This window comes from Ovis canadensis, chromosome 11 (assembly GCF_042477335.2).
Source record: "Ovis canadensis isolate MfBH-ARS-UI-01 breed Bighorn chromosome 11, ARS-UI_OviCan_v2, whole genome shotgun sequence".
In the NCBI taxonomy this organism is placed as follows: Eukaryota; Metazoa; Chordata; class Mammalia; order Artiodactyla; family Bovidae; genus Ovis; species Ovis canadensis.
Window position 1 is genome coordinate 16,801,459 of NC_091255.1, and position 24,538 is coordinate 16,825,996.

Here is a 24,538-nt window from a genome sequence, read left to right on the forward strand (position 1 = left end):
AGGTCTCCGCCAGGCCTTCGATGTGCTCACCAGGATCTTCCCAGGACTACATTCCATTTCGCCTGCGGGTGCAGCTGGGCACCCCGAGCCCCTGGACTGTTGGGCGAGGAGGATGCAATCTGCTGCACTGTGGCTGAAGCCCTTGCTTTTTCCCTCTAAAGGGATGGCATCACCGGAGTCTAATCCTTTGGCAGGATGGCCTGACCTGACCCCGTCAGTCACCTGGGTCCCCAACTCCATGGTGCACTGGCCTCCTTAGAATCACCATCATCGCCGCCGCCACCACCAATTTGGTTAATGAGCTTGGCTCACGCAAAAACACTTAAGTTTGTTAAGGAGGTGAGGTTCCCGTGATTAAAATTTTTATTGTTGAAAGGATAGAAAATTAAGTAACACTGGTGGGGGTTTTTAGAGTTGAGACGATAAACCGCTAAAGCTTTTAAATCCATTCACTCAACAAGTATCTGTTGAGTACCTGCTAAGTGCCAGGCATTGTTCTAGATGCTGAGGAGACAGCAGAGAAGGAAGTCTCTGGTATCAGGGAGCTGACATTCTAGTGAGACAACAGGCACCCTCATCTATAAATGACTTGGAAACCATGGAACTAATTTTTAAATGCCCTTTAAGATTTTCTCCATGCTTTGGAGATCTCATCAGAGGGAGGCTGATGAGGGTATTGCTGCGCAGTTATTCTTTCTTGATCTCTCTTGATGTGGCAGCCAACCTTCTTGGAAAGAAACCAAGAAACCTACAGCTGCTTTGGTTTTTGGTTTTCATAGCCTTTGACAGAATCATTGGACTAATCAGCCCAATGGGAACTCCTTGAAGAAAGTGTAGGAGAGAAGGAGTCATCATTCCCTGCCTTTGAGACGGCCAAAACCAAAATCAAGCAACACCCCTAGGAAAGGTGTTTCTGCAGCCCTTGGACTTTGTTCTCTGCCTTGCCCACCCAGTGCATTAGAATCTCTGTTTTTTCTTAAATGAAGGTAGACTCAATAAAAGCAAACATGATTATTGTTGCTGTATCAGATTCCTCTTGGCCTTCTCTGCCTTGAGACACATAATCCTACCACTTCTATCTTGACCTCGCTGGGCGCACACTACGTAACATGTTTGATACTAGTAGTAGAGAAATACCTCATTGCTGAGGCTTTGTAAAAAAGCTTCGGCTCACGGGCCCAGAAGTAAAGAGGCACTGTTGACCAGCTGAAGAAAGCCAGGGGCATTCTCACCAACGCTGTGAAATCCTGACCCAGTGCCCCCCGACATTAAGCCCCTCAGAAACGAAAGCCAAAAAATTTTTTATTTTTTTATTTTTTTTGGTCTGGAAGGGGCAAGGAGCTGTAATCTGCTGGCATTCACTAATCAAAAGGAGATTGGCTGGAACATACAGCCGCATGCCTAGACTCATTTGTAATTTCAGCTGGGATTTGTCTTTCCCCAAATATCTCTTGAGGTCATACCCAAAAGGAGGTCTCCATTTGTTCAGCTGTTTTCTGGTAAACAGAGGAGACTCAAAGTTCAGCTCTTCGTTTTCCTTCTAAAGCAGCACGGTGCGCAGAACTTTCCGCAATGGTGGAAAAACTCTATATCTGCTCCACCCGAGATGGTAGCTACATGTGCCTATGTGTATTTAAGGTGGGGCTGAAGAAGTGACTTTTTTTAATATAGTTTAAATTCGATTAAATTTTAATGGGCTAGCACAAGTCTGGAGGAGCCCCTGCGACTCCAGGTGATTATGTTGGCCCCAGTCCTTGTAGCCGGTGCCCTGGGAGGGGCTCTTGGCACTGGGTATATCTCATCTGTATGCAGACCTCATGGAGCCGCCCTAGTGCCCGAGGCAACACTGTGCACACCGCCAGCAGACTGTCCCTTGCTGGCAGCTCCCTGGATAAACAGCCCTTGTCTCTTGTCTCTTTCAAGTCGGGCACCTCAGTGGAGCAGTTTTCCATGACTCTGAGTTAGCTGAGTCACAGAGCCGGGAAGAGAATTTGTCATGTGCCCCTCTAAAATACAGACACCTTTTAGGGTTGGAGCAAATATCTACAGCCACAATTCTGAGAATTCTTCCAGCATCGCCCAAATGATCAGACTGGCAAATTCAAAATCTCTGGTTGGTTTCTGATTCCCCACCCCCCCCCACACACACACAATGGAAAGCCTGTCCGCACAAAAGGTGGCCATCCAGGCAGAAGATTTGGTTTTTTTCTTTGGTGACAAGAGATAATTACTGTGGGATTGATCAGGCATCCAGAGTACTGGAGCAAATAAATTGTGCAGTGGCCAGTGCAGGAGGGGCCTGGCTCCTAATGGGAGTGGTGGCTGGGTCATCTCACTGTAATGTGGCTTGACGGAGTGTCTGCATGGGGCTGCTGTAATGTGCTATTGATATGCAGCCAGCCAATTTCCCCCGTGTGGCTGGGGCTGTGAGCCGCTGGAGCAGAGCTGGGCTGCACAGCGGTAAATGAAGAGGAAAATTGAAGTAATGTTGTATTATAAATTTATGATTTCATCTGCTTGACCCAGAGGATGTTCAGCGATGGAGGGTGGAGATAAGATCCCCCACTCAGGCAGATGCCAAATTCTCATCTTTGTTGTATAGGAGACAATTTTGACATGTCCGGGAAGATTGGGGTGAGGCCCCAGATTGGGGTGAACTTGACCATTTTTTCGTCTTTCCTGTGCCAGGGAGAAAGCAGACACAACGGCTTTGTACTGGTGACCCGAATCAGGGAGGGACGGGGTGTTCACCACCCTCTACCCCACCTACCCTGAGGGAGTCTCAGCGGTGACACATAGGCTTGTAATTTGCGTCATGTTAACACTGAAATATGTAAGACCCAGTGCTAAAGTTAGAGGCAGAGGAGTCATTTTTCACTAGGAAAACCCCTCAGCAGTGGTGATTTGGCTGTTTGCATATTTATCAATATTGTTGAAATAATGGTAAGAAGTCTAGTGCTGAAAGATCTGATTTGATAGCAAGTGATTACTTTGGAGGAGACTTGGGCAGACCACCTGTGAAATAGATACCAAGGAAGGAGCCAGTGTGTGTGTCCACTCGAGGCACCCGAGTCCCCATCTCTGTCGCCCTTTCCCTGTCGGGTGCCAGAGCTCAGCGGACTCACTGGGGTCTGCTCCTCTGTAGTCAGGGCAAAGCTGCCAGGTCACCCTGGCTGGTGTGGGCAGCCGGCTGCCAACCAGGAACCAGGTGCTGGGAGAATAAGCTCATGGGGAAAGAGCAAGCAGCAAGACCCTTTTGGGGTATAAACAGGTTTTGGTTGATTGGATGGTGAGTTGCGATGGCAGATTTGGAAAGGCTCTAGCCAAAGCAAAGGAAAGGAGCCACCACTGGTTTCTGTTGAGAATTGGGGTCTCTGGTGAGAATTAGTGCTGCAGGGGTCCTGCAAAGGTCCCTACAGATGGCACGACTCAGTCACCCAGAGGAAAGGGGGTCACCCCCCACGGCATGGCCCTGGGCCAGAGGCAGGCCTGGAGAACCCGCCTCCCGATGTGCAGTCCAGTAAGCTTCTGTCCTGGCTCTTGACAGATCCTCTGGTCAAGGCAGAAGCTGTGACTCCAATAAGCAGAGAAGTGAGGAAGGGTAAGGCCCACTTCTGAACCTCCAAGGGGCTTCCCTGGTGGCTCGGCGGTAAAGAATCCACCTGTAATGTAGGAGATGCAAGTCCGATCCCTGGGTCAGGAACATCCCCTGGAGGAGGGCACGGCAACCCACTTGGGTACTCTTGTCTGGAGAATCCCATGGACAGAGGAGCCTGGCAGGCTATAGTCCACTGGGTTGCAAAGAGTTGGAGATGACTGAAGCGACTTAGCACGCACACATGAGGCATAAGGGCACTCAGAGCAGGCAGCAGGAAGACCTGCAAACTCTAACTCATGTGGAGGCTCCCAAGCTGGAATTTCGTGAATGGTCCTGGTCTTCAGCCATCATCTACAGGGTCAGAAAATGCTTGTAACTTGTGAGAAGCCACCTTAAAGGCAGATGATATGCCTCCAGAGCCTGTGTCTAGGGTATTTACGTTGCTGTCTGGAGCCACGGGGATACATGTGGAAACCTGTCACTATCATCCTTACGGCTGGAGGGAGTGGAGACTGTCCTAAACCCGCCCGTCAGACCAGCTTTCTACCAGCGTTTTGGTGACAAAGCAACAGAAATAACTCTGACTGCTGTCAGCAGTAAAGGAGATTATTGGAAGGGGCTTGGGCAATGCACAGAACTGCCAGGAAGGCTGGGGAACAGGAAGGAACTGGGCAGCTAGGCGGTCAGCCACAGTCCAATCAAGGGACAGCCCAGGAATGACGCAGTCAGGGGGCAGCTGTTGGTGTCAGTGGACCCTGGGCTCTGTGTGCTGCTGACACCAGAACAGATTCTGAACTGCTTTCTCTGCCCCCGTGGCCCCTGAGGCAGACTTCCACTGGCCCAGCCCAGGATCACAGTCTATCCCAGCTGCCAGGCTCAGCAAGAGCAGGAGGGAGGCCTTTCGAGACTCAAACACAGAGAAGGGGTTTCAGGTGCCAAGCAGCCAAAACCACCACAGACGTCTGGCTCAGAGGCCAGAACACAAGTTGGGCAGGTGGTGGTGGTGGTGGTCGTCGTCGACTAGGTGGGAGGGTGACCAGGGTGGTATTTTAAGAGTGTAAAGAGACTGAAATTCTACATTGAGCAGAGGGAGACGGAGAGGAGTTGCCGGCTGGAATGGGGTAGCCATGGGTGTCTGACATTCAAGGTTACCCCCAGCCGTCTTTGTATCCTGAATCAAGAGACTAGGACATGGAGAAAGGCACAGTGAAGGGTAGGGAGCTGAAGTGGCATCTCCTGGGGGGCTGGTAATAGAGCGAAGACCACATGAGCCCCAGAACTTGCAGTGGTTACCGCTGCACCTCAGGCACAGCCCAGCAGCGGTTTCCACAGGCACCCCTCATTTAGCCACCACCCCCGGGGTACCCACTGAGACGGGCGCCTGAAAGGACCATGCTTGCTGGGAAATGCCGGCGAGGCTTTGCGTTGATGCTTGTGGTGCACGTTTACAGCCGGGAGCTCCCCGTTCTCCCAGAGCCTTGGGAAGACGCAGTGGCGTCTCCCTGCCTGACACGGCTGGTCCCCGCGTCTCCTGGGCCGTATCTCACTGGGCCCACTGTTTTTTCCAGAAGCACGGTGTCAACCCTGAGTTTGCCCCCAGACTGTAAACCCCACCCCCGTCACTTATGCTCTGTCCATGGTGCTGGCTCTGCCGCCTCAAGGAGGCATCACAAGAACTTTAATCTCCCACTGTCAACAGCTTTAAGGTAAAGTATATTCAGGGTAAGCTCTGCAAATGTCAGCACCAGTAGCGGGCCCAGGGTCTGGGGCTAACGCATGGCATTTACTCTGCAGGTTCAAGAAAGCGTGTGGGCTTAGGGGTCGCGGGGCAGGTCCGCGCGCTCGCAGCTCGCTGGCAGAGACAGGCAGTGGCTGGAGATGACTCCGGGGAGCTAGGGAGCGCGGTGGGGCGGGGCGGGAGAAAGTGGTCGTCGGGTGGACGTCGGCGTTTACGTGTGGCGGAGCGGAAGAGTTTGGCTTTTCTTGCGCGCCTTTGAAAACCGCGCCTGCTTGTGAGCGGAGGGGTCCCTCCGGAGCCGAGCTCGCCGACCTGAGCAGTGTGGGCGACGTGGGGAACGCGCTCGACTCGCGCCCCGCGCCCGGAACCGCCCCCTCCCCAACCCCGAGTGCCCATGGCTACGCGGGTGCTGGTCATGAGCGCCCGCCTGGGACCCGTGCCCCAGCCGCCGGCCTCGCAGGACGAACCGGTGTTCGCGCAGCTTAAGCCCGTGCTGGGCGCCGCGAGCCCGGCCCGCGACGCGGCGCTCTTCCCCGGCGACGAGCTGAAGCATCTGCACCACCACCCACAGGCGCAGCCCGCAGCGGGCCCGCGGGTGCCCGCCGAGGAGCTGGTCCAGACAAGATGTGAGATGGAGAAGGACCTGACACCTCAGCTTCCGGTTTCTAGAATTCCAGAACATGAAAAGTATAGGCGAGACAGTGCCTCAGTCGTAGACCAGTTCTTCGCTGACAGTGAAGGGTTGCCTTACAGTATCAACAGGAACATCTTCCTTCCTGACATCACTCACCGGAGTACTGGCCTCTACAAATCCCAGAGACCCTGTGTAACACACATCAAGACAGAACCTGTTACCATTTTTAGCCACCAGAGTGAGATGACAGCCCCTCCTCTGGCCCCAACCCAGGCCCTCCCCGAGTCACCAGCAAATTCAGCTCCCAGCAGACCGCAGCTCCAGAGGTGAGCAACATTTTCATCACACAAGAACTTCCTACACCAGACCTTCATCCTTCTGTCCCTCCCCAGCAGGACCATCTGTACCAGCTCCTGAAAACACCAGATCGAGATACGCCCAGTTCTACCAAGCAGACAGCAGTAATGGACACTCCTAATGTTTCAGTGTCGGCCGCGGTGGCGGGCCTTAACAATCACACCTCCGCCGTCCCACCGACCGCCATCAAGCAATTCCAGAGCATGCCCCCTTGCACATACACCATGCCAAGTCAGTTTCTTCCCCAGCACACCACTTGCGTAACCCCCGTCACCACCAAGCTCAGAGCCTGGAAGTCCAGATAGACAAGCAGAGATGCTTCAGAATTTAACCCCACCTCCATCCTGCGCTGCTACCATTGCTTCTAAACTGGCAATTCATAATCCAAGTTTACCTGCCACCCTGCCAGTTACTTCGCAAAACATCCAGCCTGTCAGATACGATAGAAGGAGTAACCCCGATTTTGGAGAAACGGCGCGTCCACTGCTGCGATTACCCGGGCTGCACAAAAGTTTATACAAAGTCTTCTCATTTAAAAGCTCACCTGAGGACTCATACTGAATGTATACTGTTTTAGACGAAGGCAATGGCACCCCACTCCAGTACTCTTGCCTGGAAAATCCCATGGATGGAGGAGCCTGGTGGGCTACAGTCCATGGGGTTGCTAAGAATTGGACATGACTGAGTGACTTCACTTTCACTTTTCACTTTCATGCATTGGAGAAGGAAATGGCAACCCACTCCTGTGTTCTTGCCTGGAGAATCCCAGGGACGGGGGAGCCTGGTGGGCTGCCGTCTATGGGGTCGCACAGAGTCGGACACGACTGAAGTGACTTAGCAGCAGCAGCAGCTGCCCAAATAGGGTCTCATCACCAGCAGGCTGACGGCAGTGCCCCAGCCATGGGCAAGGGGTGACCCAGGCCCTGGGTAAAGAGCCCCCACTGGAGACAGTCACTTTGTGGAGGAAAATAACTCACACTGTTTCTTACTCCCACCCTCCTCGGGCTCCTCCCAACCAGAGGTGGCTGCACTCACTGACATGGTCTTTCTCTCTGTGTTCAAGGCTACCCCAACTTTGTGGCAACCTATGGCCGCGGCTACCCCGGATTTGCTCCTAGCTATGGCTATCAGTTCCCAGGTGAGTGGCTTTGTCTCCTGGGGCTTTGGGGACACGGGAGGTGGACTGCATGGCGGGGGGGGGGGGGGCGGGGGGGCGGGGGCGGTGCTAAAGAGAACCAGCTCACACTTAGGTCCATTCACAGACCAGCCTATAGATCTAACTGGGTCAGAATGCAGTTTCTAATGAACTGAAGTGTTTCACGGGTGCCGGGTCACGGAAAATGACTTGTGGGTGGGGGGAGAACTGATCAGGAGCCCTCCGTCCGCTCCTCCCTCCCTTTTCTGGAGCCCCTTCCTAGTTCTCTCTCCCTGGGGAAGGGACTGAACTCTGGGCCCAAGGTTTCCTGCAGCCCTCTGGCTCCCAGCACCTGTGTGTCTTGCTCTCTCCCTCTGGCTCCCAGCACCTGTGTGTCTTGCTCTCTGGACCCCATCGTCCTTCCCCCTCCCCTCCTCCAGCTCTGATGTCCTTCTGACGTGTGTGTGGGGTTTGGATCCCTTCTCCATCCTGAGGGGTGCTGGGGTGGTGGGAGGGGTGGTTAGAGTCTCCCTCCCCTCTGCGTGGGCATCAGAGACTCAAGGCAGAGCCCCTGGTGTTGCCCGCTCACATGCCCAGGCTGCCCAGCTCACATATAGCCAGGGAGGCCTGGGACCCTCACCTGGGGGGCCAAGGACCCTGTAGGGATGGGGGACACTGCTGAAGGAAGCAATGTTTTATGAGGCTTGCTTCTCCGTAGAGGGGGCCAGCCAGCCTTTCTCAGACCTGGAGAAGAGCAAGAGTGTGTTGGGGTGCTTGGGGTGCTTGTGTCCTAAGGACAGCTGGAGTTCCAGAGAAGGTGTCAGGAGCAGAGTCCTCTCCCCTTAGGTTCTGTGCTGTGGGAGGAGGCTCTGGAGAGCTGGGCCTCCGCTCCTGGCTGATCATCCTGCCCGACCCGGAGGCCTGAGCTGCAGGGAGGCCAGGGGGCCGGGATGTGGCCTTGTGGGGTGGCGTTCTAAAGGCAGTGGGGATGGGGGCTCACGGTGGGCGGGGGCCTCAGCCCCACCCATGCTCGGGCTGAGCTTCAGAAGGGGAGGGCTGTGATGGGGGAGGTGAGGAGGCACTGGGGCCCTGGAGCCGTGCCCTCCAGGGGACGGGCCTCACCCAGCCACAGAAGCCCTTGTCCTGGCCGCCAAGGCCACAGGCAGGTCGTCCAGGGTCTCGGGGCCTCCCTTTCGTCTTCCGTAATTGAGGGACTTGGGCTAGATCGTCCCTGGGTCTGAGTGGAAGGGGAAGGCGGAGGCGAACAGCAGACCCAAGAGCAGAGATTCAGGTGATGGGAGTGAGTGGGGGGGGGGGGCTTCCCCACAAGCCTGTACCCCTGGCAGGGTGGTCTCCCCACCAGGGCAGGGCCCTCGGCAGGAGTCCCCGGCTGCCCTGAGGGGGACCCCCGCACCCCTGCTCATCTGCACATGGCAGCTCCAGTGGCCACAGGCCTGACCGAGCAGGACGCGAGGCATCCCAAGCCGGGAAGCTGGGCACAGTCTGCACCTCCCTGGGATTTCCCCTGAAGCCTGGAGATGTAGAAACCCTGTGCAGGGGGGTCACCACCAGCAAAGGTCAGGGCTCGGATTGGGACCTGGGTAGCCTGGGTCGTAACTGCCATACTTCATCCTCTTTCTAGCATCCATCCGTCCAGTACAATCAATCACACCAGCCACGTGAAGCTTCTAAAATTTAAATTAAGTAAAATGAAAATTCAGTTCATCAACCACACTAACCACATTTCATTTACTCAGCAGGCTAGTAGCCACTGTCTGTGCAGAATGTAGAGCGTCTAATGGGTGGGACGTCACTGTTCTTTCTCAGCCTAACGATGGGCAGAGGCAGGTGTTTCTTAACACCGACTGCCTCCTCTCCACCTGAGCTGGCGCTCTCCGTGAATCCCCCCTCATCTGCCGCTGCCCCTGCTCTACCCGTGTGATCTGGGCTTGCCGCACACCCTTCTGGCCTCACAGCTGGTGTTAACGCCTGCCTCTGCCCACCGTTAGGCTTCCATGAAAATAAAAAAGAGATGTGCCCATCAAGAGGGCTAGACGTTTCGGGTAATTATTAGAGTGGGGAGCAGTTCTCTTCCAGAAACACTGAGTGATGGTCCACCCCTGGGGATGCGGCTCCTTCTTCCCACGCCCGGATGTCCACTGTGTGGTCCTGCCCCCGCCCTCCTGGATTGGCATGTGGGCTGGAATTCTTACCATCCTGATTAGGGTCTCCCATTTCCTCTCTTTTTTCCCCGCTGATTTCAGTTCAGTCTGTTAATTTCTGTTCTTGTTTCACTTTGCAGACTATTGCCAGTTTCACAAGACACAGTCTTTATCAGCTAGCTCTTAAGAGAGGCGTGACAGATTGGGGTTTGCTCCCATCGCTGGAGAGAGGACAGGGTCCCGGCCCGGGCCACCCGGCTGCTACCGGTGCCCGCTGAGCACTGTCCCAGCTGCCTGTTTGCACAAACGTCCTTTTTCTCCTTTGTGATTCTTGGGAAGGACTCACATCCCCAGTGCTACACTTGGTTTTTTAAAGTCAGCTTTGTCCCCCAGTTCCCTCCCAGTTTGCTTTTTGTCCGCACTGGGAGTCCCTCCCCACTGAGGCCACTTGTCACCCTCCCAGTGCAGCAGGCCAGAGGGGAGCTTCTCACAAGCGGTGTGGAGCTTCCTCACGGGAATCCAGGGAGAAAGCATCAGCTTACTTTAAACAATCACCAAGTAGGCTTATTGGGGCATTTCACGGGTGGACTGTTTGGTGCTGGCCCACAGGGGTGGAGGATATGTGACCTGTCCACTGTATCCTGTGGTGGACAGTTCCAGAAGTGAACACACACGCACACAGATTGTTCTGTAAATACTAACGTGAACAGTGTAATCTGAAGAAAAATTGTGTCAGCATATCTGGGTGTCTTTGTCTTTTGGAGCCAGCCCCTCTGTGGTTGTTGCTATAATAAGGCACACTTACCTCTGGGAAGGGGGCCATGGAGGCACCCTGGTGCAGCCTCACCTTAGGCCCTGTGAGCACCATCCACTCTGGGCCCTCTTTCCCAGCACCTCTGTCCCCACCAGGCTGCCCACTGGCCTTGCTTTCCCTGCTGGCCTCAAGGGCCTCCTAGCCCACTGGGGTCAGAGGGGATGGGTATAGAGGGCTCATCCTGATCAGGTCAGGACCCCAAAGGGCTTCCTTTCCCCGTGATCCTGATCACCCACTTCCCCACTCTCTCAGATTAATGAGTTATGGCTCAGTTGGCCCCTCAGGAATCACCCCTTGTTCACCCTCAGGGTTTGTGAGAAGTGACCCGCGTGCATCTGTCAGATGCATTTGATGTAAGCACAGCCATCTGTCTGAATGTCAGTGTCCCTGGTGACTCAGTGGTAAAGAACCCACCTGCCAATACAGGAGACCTGGGTTTGACCCCTGGTTTGGAAAGATCCCCTGGAGAAGGCAATGGCAACCCACTCCAGTATTCTTGCCTGGAGAATCCCATGGACAGAGGAGCCTGGCAGGCCCCACGGGGTCGCAAAGAGTCAGACACAGCTTAGCAACAAGCATGCACACACATCCTTTAGACCCAACGTGTGCAGTTTGGCTCATCTCATTAAAGTTGCTTGATGTCATCACTGGTTCATTTCCTTTTATTTTCCTGTAGACTTTTTCATAGATGCTATTTTTCCAAATCTGTATGGCTTTTTTCCCCCTGCTTGTTCTGTTCTGCTGTGAATTGCTTTGGTGAACTTGTGCTGGTATACTTAGCTCACAGACGTTCGAGCCATTGTGAATTTTCTTCATCTCCGTAAATAGTTCATCTGTGCTTCTCCCTAATGACGTTTTATTTTTACCCCCATAAGCAACTGAGGTAGAAAAATAAAATTTTACCGTGGATGTGCTGTGTGCTGCCGTATCTCAGCCTCACAGCACCCTGTTCGCACTCTGGGGGAGGCGAACACACTAAATAACCAGCGCCAGTGACAGACAGCCTGGTGCGGTTTCTGAAAGCGGGTGCGCTTGCCCTGGCGGTCTCTGCCCCCAGGCCTCCCTGCTTCCTCTTGTCTCCTACGCTCGCTCAAGGTGGCCCTGTCCTTGAGTCACGGCGGAGCATGGGCGTGCAGCAGCTGCATGGTCCACCCCGCCACCCCTTCCTTCCTCCGCCTTCACCCCTGCCCCCAAGGGATAACACCGCTGAACATCTGAAGCCCCTGACATCTGGACGCCAGGTGTGTGTGAGCCCGCACACGTGCTGTGCACACCAGCCAACATGTGGTTTGCACATGGCTTGCTTTCCAAATTCCCCTGTACGGTGCAGGCCCGAGGAGGCACCTGTGTTGCTGGACGCAGAGCTAGAAGACCTCATTTCCAGGTCCCACTTGCTACGCAGTAGCCATGTGACCTTGAGCAAGTGACCTAGCCTTCTGAGCCCTCGAGATGATAACAGTGCCAGGGCTGTTAGAATTAAGTAGGATATTGTGTATATGTGAACACGCCTTATCAACTGGTAACTGCTGTACAGCTCAAGGTTTAGAAATAGTGGGCGTCAGTATTCTTATTGCAGAGAAGGCAATGGCAACCCACTCCAGTACTCTTGCCTGGAAAATCCCATGGATGGAGGAGCCTAGTAGGCTGTAGTCCATGGGGTCGATACTAGTCGGACACAACTGAGCAACTTCACTTTCACTTTTCACTTTCATGCATTGGAGAAGGAAATGGCAACCCACTCCGGTGTTCTTGCCTGGAGAATCCCAGGGACGGGGGAGCCTGGTGGGCTGCTGTCTATGGGGTCGCACAGAGTCGGACACGACTGAAGCGACTTAGCAGCAGCAGCAGAAGCAGCAGCAGCGTTCTTATTCTGTCACTTTCCAGAATGGTTTTCACTTCCTCGTCACCCCCGATGAAGCTGCCTGCTGGGGGAATCTACTTATCAGTGAAGAGAATGATTGGGAATCCCCAAGAGAGTTACTGGGACTCCCTGCTTCACCCTTCCTCATCCTTCCCTCCCCATTTACTGATCATCAGACACTGGATTAGGTACCAAACATCTAGACATGAATAAAATCCCTTCTCAGGATGCTCACGGTCCAGCTGAGGCAGAGAGAACCAGCGATCAAACCCACTGGGCATCCTGGGTGCTTAGCTAGAGAGAGGGAGGCTTTTTCTGCTATGAGAGGACAAAGACAGGCTGCTAGTCCTGCCTGGGGTGGCCCCAGAACTGGGTCTTACCAAGTGAGATAAAATGAGATGGGTAAAGAAAAGAAAGAATTACCCCCCAGGCAGAGAAATTACTTTGTTAGACAGTGAATCAAGTATTTTTTTTAAAAAGAAAACAGTATAATAATGGCCTTGACAAAATAAGAATCTGTTTTTTCTTTCCAATGTGGGAGAAACCTGGATGTCTCTCTTCAGTATCAGGGATCTGCGTTTGTCTCGTCTTTGTGTTCTTTTCTCTTCAACATAAGACTGCCTCTCATAGTCTGAGGAGGCTGCTCAAGCTCCAGCCATTACATTCTCATCCCAGAAGAACACATCTCTTCCCTTTAATAGCACTTCTTAGAAGTCATGTGTCACACTCTGCTTAGACCCCATTGGTCAGGCCTTAGTCATATGGGCAGATTTAGCTGCTGAGGAACCTCAGAAATGTCTGTCTTCCTGGGAACTATGTACCTGCTAAAAACAGGATTCTGGTATTAAGGAAGATGTGTGAAATAGATATTAGGGGACACTTAGCAATCTCTGCCACAAACCTGGGAGAGGATACGGTGCAGGTCCCAGGGATTAAGAGCAGTTCAGCGTATGGGGTGCTTGCAAGGGCATTTTGGAGTGGGGGTAGGGGAGAGACAAAGTTAGAGAGGGAAGCGGGGTCGAGTGAGTGTTGTCAGGCTCCGGAGCTCACAAATGTGATCCCTGAAACACACGAAACGTCCTTAGTGACTTTTAAGTCGAGGAACGATGTGATCAGATCTCCAAAGCGAGTCAGAAGTGGTTTGCAGGGCTGGAGGGGGCAGTGAGGAGCGTGTGCAGGCGCTTTACAAGGGTGCCCCCTCTTTCTGCACTGCCCCGCCGCCTCTCTGGGGTCTGTTCCTCTCCCCGGCCTCAGGTTGACTGTGGCCCCCTGGGGGTCTTTCCGCTCTCCTGGGGACAACACGGCTTCCTTCGGCCCCAACCGTCAGAAGGAGTCTCAGCCACAGTCTTGGCTCCTGAAGAGGCCTCAGACTCAGGGACAGCCAGGAGGGTCAGGCCAGCACCCCAGGCTCCATGCTCACACCTCCCTCCTAGGGCGATGGTCTGGGGACAGCCAGGTGGGACAGGTCCCAGGTAGGGAGACCCTGGGATTCTGGTTCTGAAAGTGCCAGTTGGTGCTTCTGACTCCTCAGCGATGAACATTGGTTTCATCCCAGATGCTGATGAGGACTGGCTTCCTGGGGCACTGGCCTGAGAAGAATCACGAGGCCAGGTCCTAGCTCAGCAGAAAGGGGGCTATGGCTGATTAGCGACGCCTGCGTGGTGGCCGGATCTGGGGCTCAGGCCTGCTCTCTGCATATTTTGCCTTGCTTATTCTAGTCCAGTGACGGACGGTTCTCAGACACTGGTTGGTGGCTTGTTGGCCCCTCTGAAAGATGGTCACTCTGTTCGACACGGAGGGTATGGGTCTTAGGGCGGGGGCCGCGGCGCACGTTGATGCTGTTTCCCGTAGGGGAGAAGCTGCTGTAGTGTGTCTTTGGCCAAGGCTCCGCGATGGACGCTCGGGCCAGATTGTCTGGTCTCGAAGCAAAGACCGAGGCTTAGGGGTCTGTCTTATCCTGAGCTGAGGGCTGTGGCTTGAATGTGGAAAGTGGAGGGAAGATAGCACAAGATCCCTTAAACCAGATGACCAGGGGAAGCAGCCTTGGCCATAGGAAAGGGGCTGCTTCCGCAACCAGCTCCCACCTAACCTGTCAGTTCTTTCCAGTTTACAAGATGTGGAAAGGGTTCAGAAATGCTGGCAGCTGCCCTGCCAAAGGCCTGGGGTCCTGCCTGGATGGGGCCCCCGGGCCTCAGGGAGTGACTCCAGGGACCTCTCGTCCAGCCCACCAGGCAGCCCCTGCTCAGGAGACCAGCACTTGCACTCCCACCAGAAAACATTCTGCTTTCTCTGCTCAAGTTCTTGGAGAGAGAGGAGCAAGCCTCCCTCCCAGCCTCTGTGACTTCGGGGAGGTGATTGCGGGGCCGCTGTGGTGGAATCATAGGACCAGTGGCTAGGGATGCCCCCTCACTTGGACGTCAATTTAAAGTGAGGACTTTCCTCCTACTGAAGTTTGTAACGAGTCCCTTCCTCATTCCCGGCCCCAGAAACGCCCTCAAGGGGAGCTCTGGTGGACCATGTGGTGCCAGGGCCTCAGCTCTGCCAGTACCGCCTGGCTGGGCGCTCCTGGCTGGCTTCAGATCAGAGTCCTGACAGTGAGTGATGGCTGGGCCTCACTGGTGGGGGGAGCGGGGGAACCTCTTCTTGAAATGCCAAAATGGGGGTTGGCTTCCCAGGTCCATGAGTCCCAGGGCCCACAGCTCCGTGTTCAGCACTGTGACTAGAGATGGTCCCTTGCAAGGGGAAGACCCTCCCAGCCCAGCAGCCGGCTCACATCTGCTCCACCGCCAGCCTTGAATGTGCACCGCCCTCCAGCCCCACCCTCATCTCTAGGATTGCTCCTTCACAGAGGGGACCTGCAGGCAGGCTCGAAGCCACAAGCCAGCTCTCCCTGTGGTCCGCCCACTCCCATGCCACCCGGCCCCGTGCAGATTAGGGGCTTGTCCCCTCATTTGGATATTAAGTCCAGGTCAGTCAGGCCAGTGCAGCTGCTGCTTTGTAAGAAAATGAGGAAGTTGAATTCAGCAGCACACCCGGATCCTGGCGTGAGCTGCGGGTGGGCCACCCTCCCACGCGGCCCCCTGTGCTGGAGAATTAGAAGCGGAAGCTCTTCAGCAATGAGGAAAGCAGAGCGTGGTGCCTAACCGGCGCTTAATAAATGTTTGTGGAAATCAATTGGAGCAGTCTGAATTGACAGGGATTGCAGGTTTCACTTTTGATCAGGTTTCTGCGCCTCTTGAAACTCCCTCTGCGCAAGTGAAGGGAAACGTGATCCGGCGTGCTGGGGCCAGACCACCGTGTTCTCCAAAGGGGAGTGAGTGGACCAAGTTCTTGCCCCTGGCTTTCTGGGAAAGGCCAGCCACCTTTGGGCCTTGATTTCCCCATCTGTCCAACAGGGTTACTGACCCCTGTCCTATCCCTTTCCTCAGTGTGCGGAGAGGGTCGCAGGCCAGGCACAGGCTCCAGCTTCGGGAAGGGGGCGTGGCCCGGCCAATCCTGCGTGGGGGCGGCAGTGGGCGTGGCTTCATGCCGTTCTCCACCGGGAGCCCCACAGACCGGCCTACCCCAGCGCTGTCCTCACGCCCCTCTGCTTCGGGAGCTCTGTACCACCAAGCTCACAGAGCCCCCAGTAAGCCCGCCAGCAGGAACGTAATCACCTTTCTTCAAGCCCTTCAGTTTTAATTTCCATCAGCAAAAGCCAATGAAAGACTGCAGCTTGAAAAAGAACCCCAAACAACGGCAACAACAAATTACACAGAGAGTGAGGTCATGGGCAGACGGCAGTGCTAGGCCTGAGGGGTGGGCAGCTCGTGCCTCCAGGACAGCCAAGAACAAGCCAGGGTGGCCGTGGCGGGGGGGGGTGGGGGGGGGGCGCTGTCCCCTCCCCCCAGCCTGAAGAGGCAGCGCAGAGTCCTGCCTGGAGAACTTTGCCCTGAGTCCGGTCCGCTTGGATCCCCTGCCCCCGAGAAACCGCAACCAGCGGTGCCACCACCTGTGCTCCTGCGCCTTCAGCTGGGGGTGCAACAGCAGAGGGCGGTCTCTGCGTGTGCTAGAGCGTGCCATCAGGACCCACTCGGGGGTCAGGACGGGATCGTAAGCCCCGTGAGGAAGGCAGAGTCTGCAGGGGTGTCGCACAGGTGGCCAGGCGCATCCCTCTGGGGTCTGACTGGGTGGGGGCGCAGGAGGAGTAACTGCCTGGAAAGCTGTCGGGAAGGAGTGCCATCTGGATGGGTTTTCAGGTACGAGTAGAAGCTTGCCAGGCAGGAGATGAAGGGAGGGTATTCCACATCAAGGGATCAGCAAGTGTGAGGGCACAAAAGCATCGCGCGTCTTCTCTCCCTGCCTCCGAGGGCAGATGCTATCCCATCACCTGGGCCAGGACAGCCAGGCAACCGACCTTGGCGTTGGAGGCCTGATGCCGCCTCTTCCCAGACGCAGCAGCTCATGGGCAGACACTTTGTAGACCAGAAAGGCTGCCCCCATGCTTCCCTTTGGCTGGTCCCTTTCGGGGCATCTGTGGGTAGCGCTGAGCTGGCCCAGTGGGCCCTGGGTTCTGGCTGCCCCAGGGTTGGCTTCCTGTGAGCTGAAGAGTGTCACCCAGATGCGGTCCCCAAGATGGGGACAGGACTGGGGGTGCTGACACCCGCAGAGGCCCTGCTGCCCGGCTCCGAGCCTGAGGAGGTGTTTTATGGCCCTGGGGCACCCCGGTTTTGCAGCGAAGGGCGTGGGGCCTGTCCTGTGGCTCTCCGTGGAGCAGGTTTAGGACCTGTCCATGCTTCTTTGTCTGGGCCAGGGGCACCAGCCCTGAGCATGTCAGGGTTCAGGTAAGGCTCAGGGCAGGAAGCGCCATCTTCTCCCCCCCGCCCCTCTCCTGTTGGTTCCTCTTCTCCCCATCCATCCTTTCACTCATTCAGGACATGGTCATTAGCACCTGCTGTACCGCAGCCCTGCCTAGATGCTGGAGGTAGTGACGAGCCAGAGACACCACCCTGCTGGGTACAGCATGTGCTGGGGGCAGAGGCACGAGCAGGGAGAACCCCCAGAGGCTGCCCCAGCTGAGCCCTTCCTAGAGGAGCCTGGGGGCACTGGACAAGTCCAGGCAGCACGACCGCCAGTCCAGCCGATGAGGGCAAGCTGCAGGGCTCCGGGGTCCTTGTCCCCAGCCCAGGGCTGCGACCAGCCAGGCCCTCCCTGGGGCCCTGCAAGCCCTCGTGCCATCGCATTACCCACCCAAATTAGAGCTTGTACTTCAGATGAGACGTATCCTTATCACTCACAAGCAAAGTATAAATATGATCTATTAAAGCCCTTCGGATGTGAAATGTCATCTAAATTAAGAGGATTTTAGAATAGGAAGGCTACGCTACTGTTATCACCGTGGGCAATAATAATAAAAATAGGAATAGAAGTTATTATTCCGCTTACTGAGAGCTCAGCCAGTGACAGATAACGGGCCACTGGTGCCGCCATTCCACCGAATTTCTTAGCAGCCCCTCGAGGAGGTGGTTAACCGCGCTTGCAGAGGAGCAGAGTGAGGCTGAGAGGAGCGTTACATGACTCGTCTCAGATGGCACAGTAGTGAGCCTGGGAGATGGGGTTTTTCCACCTCGCTTTTCATCACACTGTGCACGGATTCCTTTAACATCTCCGGACCTGAGTCCTTCACTGAGGAACATCTTCCAGGAGGGCAGGGTGTTGCAGGGAGAGCTCCCCGGAATACTTCGGGAAAGCTTCTTGGCCATGGAAGGCGCCCCAGTGACAGGTGGCTTTCTTATCATCAGGGTCGCGATCACGTTCTCATCGTCTCATCTGCTTTTAAAGGTCAGGAGACAAAGGCACAGAGAAGGTTCTACCTGCACTTGACCCTTTCACCCAGGGATGACATGCGGTGGCAGGATCTGCAGGCTGGTCAAAGTTTCAATGATTTGTCTGTGTGCTGGGCTGTGCTTAGTCCATCAGTCGTGTCCAGCTCTTTGCGGCTTCATGGCCTGTTGCCAGCTGGGCTCCTCTGTCCATGGGGATTCTCCAGGCAAGAATACCAGAGTGGGTAGCCTTTCCCTTCTCCAGGGGATCTTCCTGACCCAGGAATGAAATCAGGGTCTCCTGAATTGCGGGCAGATTCTTTACCAGCTGACGTACCAGTTTCTGTCCAGGCTGGTAAATAGTGGCTGCCTGGAGCCCCCAGAATGCCTCCCACTCCCCCCACCTTGGGATCTCCCCCACAACCCCCTGACCATCCGGTGGGCCACCAATTCGACACCTGAAACAGCCCATCTCAGGAGTCAGGAAGGGAAGGAGTCCGCGTTTACAGGGGAGGGAGCTTGAGGTCAGAGCTGTTGGTTTACTCACAGACGGTGGGCCCAATGTGGAGCCTAGGGTCTTTCGGCAGAAAGTCTTGGGGTTCTCAGGACTCGAGCGTCTGCTGTCCTGGGGTGCTGTGGGACCGGCATTTGTAATTGTGCAGAGTTCCTGCTAAAGTCCATAAAGAGGGCAGCTGGGGAAACAGGCAAGTGAGGAGGCTCCTGGGAGTTCAGGCGTTCAGAGCTAAATGGCTCAGCGAGAGACCCAGTGCGGAGGATGCAAAATGTGGACTCCTTAACCTGTGACTGGACCACTGAACTTTGAGGAGAAGTGCAAGAAGTCATCTGCACAGTGAGCTCTCGAAGCACCGGTGGTCAGGCGAGTGGCTTGTCCTGACACGTCGGTGGCAGTTGTGACAGTGACTCAAAAGTGGAAATGACAGTTTTATGGGGAGTGAGCGGAGGGGTGGGGGAGGGAAGGAGAAACTCTCAAGACAGTTTGCTGATGTCTCCTTAGAAACTAAGGGTGAGACGCCTTCCCTTTGAAAGTCTTGGTCTTGGTCTCAGACAGGCTGATGTTTGTCCTGTGGCAAGTGAGCGTCCCTGAGTTTTCCGGGACCGCAGACTGCTGGCCCGGGGCAGCGAGAGCTGGCTTTGGCGTGGACTCCTGGTGGTCGTTTTCACCCTTGCGGCCCTGCTCCAGAGAGAGATGAACAGGGTATCCTCCCAGGCCCAGTGCGGGCAGAGCTGTTGTATCAGCCATCCTGATGTTGGCCCTGCGGTCAGCACTGCAGAGAAACCTCACCTTGTCCACAAGGCCCAGATGGTCAGGCCAAAGCTAGAACTCTTGGGGGCCCAGAAAGAGAAGGATTTACCCCTCAATTTGGTGGGTCCTGTCTGAAAAAAATTTTGAAGGATCTGTGTCTTGGTACCATGTGCCAGAGCCTAGCTGGATGGGTTTTTTTTAACTGAATTGAAATGGTGAGACCTTTGCAGGCTGGGTCAAGGTCACGACCAGAGGAATACCTCCGTTCCCTTTCCTTTTGTGTCTTGGATCCTGGAGAAAAAGTTGGGGTGGCCACCTCCCACACTCCACCGTCTTGCTACACTGAGACTTCTGATCGCTGCCCCCCTTTCCAAGCAGGATTTGACGTAGCCACACCCAAGTCTTGAGCTCAGCGGTGAGAAGACCATAGAGCAGTCAAGGGCCTGGCTCCAAGCTGGTGGGTCCAGGGCCGATCCCTGCTTCTCCCTGGCAGAGTGGGCACAGCTCCCCTTGCGCCCAAGACCCTGGTGGACAGTTTTCTCTCTGTTCCCGGGGAGTGGGTTTGTGGGCAGCCTGGTCCACAGCTGGAGCCCCCTTCCCTGTCAGGGGCTAGTGACTAGAAGCTCTATGAGAGTGGAACACACGTATGTTTAGTTCACTGCTGTGACCTTAGTGCTTAGAACAGTGCCTGGTGTGTAGGTACTCAGTGACAGATAGGTACTCAGTGAAGGTACTCAGCGATAAATAAGTACTCAGTGGTAGGTACTCAGTGAAGGTACTCAGTGATACATAGGTACGCAGGTAGGTGCTCAGTGAAGGTTTATTGGGTGGATAAGGAGTTGAGAGCAGGGTTGGAGTTACAGAGGTCCGTCACCGCGGCCCCTGCACAAGTTCCAGCTGAGAAAGGGTTGTTGGGGCCCAGCTCTCTGTCAGGAGGCAGAAAGGCCCCTGGAGAAGGATGCAGGGCCAGGGTCCCCAGGTAGAGCTTTCTGCTTCCCCAGAAGAGCCCCAGGACTCCAGCAAGCGGTGCCTAAAGCCATGTTGTCTGATGCAGCCACATTTGGGGAAGCGCTAGAAGTTTCTGTTGTCCACACTGCGCCCAGACAGATGGTCAGGCTCTCTGGGGGTGGGGCCCCAACGTGAGAGGAAGAGGGGCCCTGGGCAGCTCTGAGTGCCTCCTGGAGACACAGGACATGCTGGGGAGGGGGCAGGGAGTGCTCAGAGCAAGCACAGTGCAGGAAAATTGTCCTTCCTAACGGACCATTCGGGATGGAAGGACATTAGAAGAGAGACGTTTACAAAGATGCCCGTCACAACCACAGCCTGTCGGAGCCATAAGGAACCTCAGAATCCCCCATCCAAGATCACAGAAATAAGTGGGAACCAAGCCAAGAGAGTATCTTCTCAAACCAGGAAAGGGAGAGGATGCAAAGGAACAGGTCCATGACCACAATGGAAGGGCAGTGGGGCCCTTCAGTGTTGACTGAAAGCCAAGGACACCCCAAGCTCCCTCTCAGTCAGGGATTCTCTGCCCCCACAGTGCATCAGAATGACCTGAAAGGACTTACAAAGATCAGGACAGAGCCCCTCCTGGTTCTTGTGTGCTCAGGCTCCCTCAGCCAGGATAGAGACCCGCTGCTCTGCACGGAGACCCTGCTGAGGCTCTCACAGGAGATGGTCAGGAGGGTTAGAGCCCATCATAGTCTCAGGAGGGCCTTCCCTTCCACCAGGGCAGCGGGGAGACAGACTATGCGGATGTGAGTTGAGATCTGACCTTTTAAAAATTTTGAAAGCCTTTGAACGAAAGGTTCTCCCCCTTGGCTGCACCCAGGGGATCACCCAGGAAGTGTCTAAGGGTCTCCCTGTCTGGACTGCACCCTAAACCAGATAAATCAGAACCGTTAGGCTAGGACCCAGACCTCAGCATCTGTGGAGGCTCCCGAAGTAGTCCCATGAGGGGGCAGCGTGAGGATGGGTCCACCAGACAGACCCCTTCACTGGCTCACCGTGCTCCCAGCCCGCTCCTGTGGGCATCTGAGTTTGTGGCCCTTGGGTGCAGGGTCACAGGGGCGGAGGGGCAGCTGAACCTGCAGGCAGCGTTGCCTATCAGCTCAATTTACCCAAAGCAGTGTCTCCCAGCCCTGGTGCTCCTTCCCTGCCTCTGGGCGTCTGACCATCATCAGCTGGTGCTCCACTAGAGTCGTCTGTAGGGCAGACTCCAGGCTGGGCCCTAAGTGGGACACATGAGTCAGTCCCTGCCCCCCACAACCAAAAGAATTTGCCACCCAGCAAGAGAAATCAGATGTGCACGTAAAAATAACTGTGCTTAGGTAAGGCAGAAGCGGGTAAGCGCCACAGAATAAAAGTAGGTGTGGGGTCATACAATTCTCAAAAAAAAAACCAAAAGTGCCATCGACTCCTATTTTTCAATAAAACCTCACAGCTCCAGCAAGTCCAGAAAAAGCATCTCATTCTATGTTGATGGGATGGCAGCAGCTTTCCCTTAGATGGGTTGCTGACACCAGAAGTGTGATAGGGCCAACCCGAGAGCCCCCTTTCCAGTGACAGAGGGACGTGGGTTTGTCACCCTCTTAAAGGCTCAGGGAGGCTCAGAGGTGGAGGGACTTTAGAGGTCATCCGGCCTGACCTCCTTGCAGGAGAGAGGAACTGGTTACTCTGGCGCAGAGAAGTGGGACATTGGGTTTGATGCCAACCCTAGGGATTCCTGTTATCCCACTGGTGGGGCGGAGGAACTGCAAACTGGTGAGATTGGGCTCTGGGTCTGAATGACAGCTCCCAGGAGGTGTGGCACCCGCCCGTGCCTGGAGTTCCACCATTGGTGCTTCATTCTTCCACACCCAAGCATCTTCTTTTTAAATGCAACATTCTAGAACAGCAGGAACACACTACCTTCCTAACACCTAAGTTGCCAGGTAGGCAACTTGGAGCTCTCAAGTCCTGAGATTTCATCAGCAAGACATTTTTCCCGTTTGTGCCTAATTTACCACTGCAAAATGGGAGGTATTAGGCCACCAGCGTCGAGCCAGCCAGCTTGGCCCATTGTTAGAGCTGAGTGGAACGCATGTTCTAATTCTGAGGCATGGAAATTTCGTTCCACTAAAATGACAGCATGAAGTTGGGACGTCATGAAAGATTCCAGCCTAGTGTTATCAACAGGGATTCAGGCCTCCCATGTGCTAACGACCTGCTGACCCTATGGCCCAGCATGGACGTGGAATAGCCCTGCCTGGAGCAGAGCCGTGTCTTGAAGGCAGGGCTGATGGCTGGACAGAGACCTGGAAGCCTCATCAGAGGACAGCTGACACTCACTGAAGCTTTCTTCCTGGCAGGCAGTCCTCTAAGCACTTTGCATCTATTAATCTCCAGTTAATAGCGTCAATCTCTTTTACAAATGGAGAAACCAAGGTACAGAAAAAGGTTAGGAGACGGTCTGCCAGGAATCACAGCTAGCAGGTGCCTGGGCCAGGATCTGAACCCGGACGGGTTCCTTGTCTGTGCACTTAGCTGTCAGGCTAACCTGCCTCTCAGGGATGAGACTGGGTTGCCCCCCTTCCTGCATTGGCCACACAGGCTGTGTTGGGGAGGGAGCCCCTCTTCGCATTCCTGGCCGCTGAGGGGGGATGGTCATCGGGGTAGTGGGGTGCCAGGGTGCCCACGGGCACTCCTGGACCAGGGGCTCTGCCACGCTTGCCTGGCCCTCAGCCATCACGAGGAGTCCCGAGCTCCACCAGACCTGCCTCATTCCCTGCAGTCTTGCCCTGAACACCCACTGCCAGGGCAGCCTGAACCCCCACCCCTCAAAAATAAAATGAGAAGTTTCTCCAGGAGGGAGCCTGCCGCCAGTGTCCGTTGACTCCTGGGGGTCTGGGGAGAGATGCTGAGGACAAGATGATGGAGAGAATCGGCAAGGCTCCCCCATCCTGTTCTTCCAGCTCCTGCAGGTCCAGCCCTGGGAGCTTCTGGTCCTGGGATCCCTCCTGCCATCCTGGAGGCAGGCTGCACTGCCTCAGGGCAGCTTAGGCCCGAGAGGGCCCCTGGATGGAGCAGCCCCAGAGCTCCCGACACACACACACCTCTTTCCTGGGGATACCCACACACACACACCTCTTTCCTGGGGATACCCACACACACACACACACCTCTTGGGGATACACACACACACACCTCTTTCCTGGGGATACACACACACACACCTCTTTCCTGGGGATGCACACACACACACACCTCTTGGGGATACACACACACACCTCTTTCCTGGGGATACACACACACACATATACCTCTTTCCTGGGGATACACACACACACACACACACACACACACACGTCTTTCCTGGACACAGACACACCTCTTTCCTGGGGATACACACACACACACACCTCTTTCCTGGGGATACACACACGCACACACCTCTTTCCTGGGGATACACACACGCACACACCTCTTTCCTGGGGATACACACACGCACACACCTCTTTCCTGGATCTGTGCTCGCACATCCCCTGCAAACCCCACCACCACGGAGAGCCCATTGGCCTTGGAAATGGCATAAGGGGCTTAGCTGTTCTCAGCATGTTTGGGGTGATCAGTGAAGCTGGGCAGCCTAACAGGACAGGAGTGGTAGCAGGGAGCAGGAGAAGCGGGCCCAGAAGCCAGCCCTGTGCAGGGTGCTGGGACAGCAGCCTCCTCTCTGGGGCTTCCCAAGGAGGCCGGGCCGGGTCCGGGGCTGTGGCCCTGTGCTCTGAGGGTGCCTAGCTGTTCGGGGCGCACCAGGTGGCTCTCCTACCCTGCACCCCCCACACACACACCTGTCACTCCGCTCAGCCGACTTTGATGCTTGAGATTAAATTCCAGCCCTCAGCAGTGTCTGCTGCGCAGTCTCCAGCAGGAGCCTTTATCTGAGATTAAGGATAATGGATTTCCTTTCTTGGATAAGGTTTTTTTTTTTTTTTCTCCCTCTTTCTCTCAGACTTTCTGTCCAAAATGTTCTCGACTTCAGAAAATAGACCTTTTGTTGAAGTCTTATTGACTCAACTCCCCTCCCCCAGGTCTGTCCCCTCTCCGCTGCTCCCCGCCACCTTTCTTTTCACGCTTCCACAGAAACCTGTTCCGAGCGGGAGGTGAGAGCATGCAAAAGCCTAAGGACCTTCCTC

The 24,538-nt window shown here is 55.2% G+C and overlaps 1 protein-coding gene and 1 pseudogene across 18 annotated transcripts in view; both read left to right on the forward strand.

The window, feature by feature from the left end:
- Positions 1-24,538, forward strand: part of MSI2 (musashi RNA binding protein 2) — a 403,146-nt gene that overhangs the window by 350,708 nt on the left and 27,900 nt on the right. For all 18 annotated transcript variants that reach the window (XR_011259687.1, XM_069602551.1, XM_069602544.1 and 15 more), the window contains one exon: positions 7,391-7,465. Coding sequence is in view for 17 of the 18 variants with exons in the window: in XM_069602551.1 (XP_069458652.1) it covers positions 7,391-7,465 (75 nt within the window). In the remaining variant the exon portion in view is untranslated. The remainder of the gene's footprint in view (positions 1-7,390; positions 7,466-24,538) is intronic.
- Positions 4,873-7,389, forward strand: LOC138447142 (Krueppel-like factor 5 pseudogene; annotated as a pseudogene).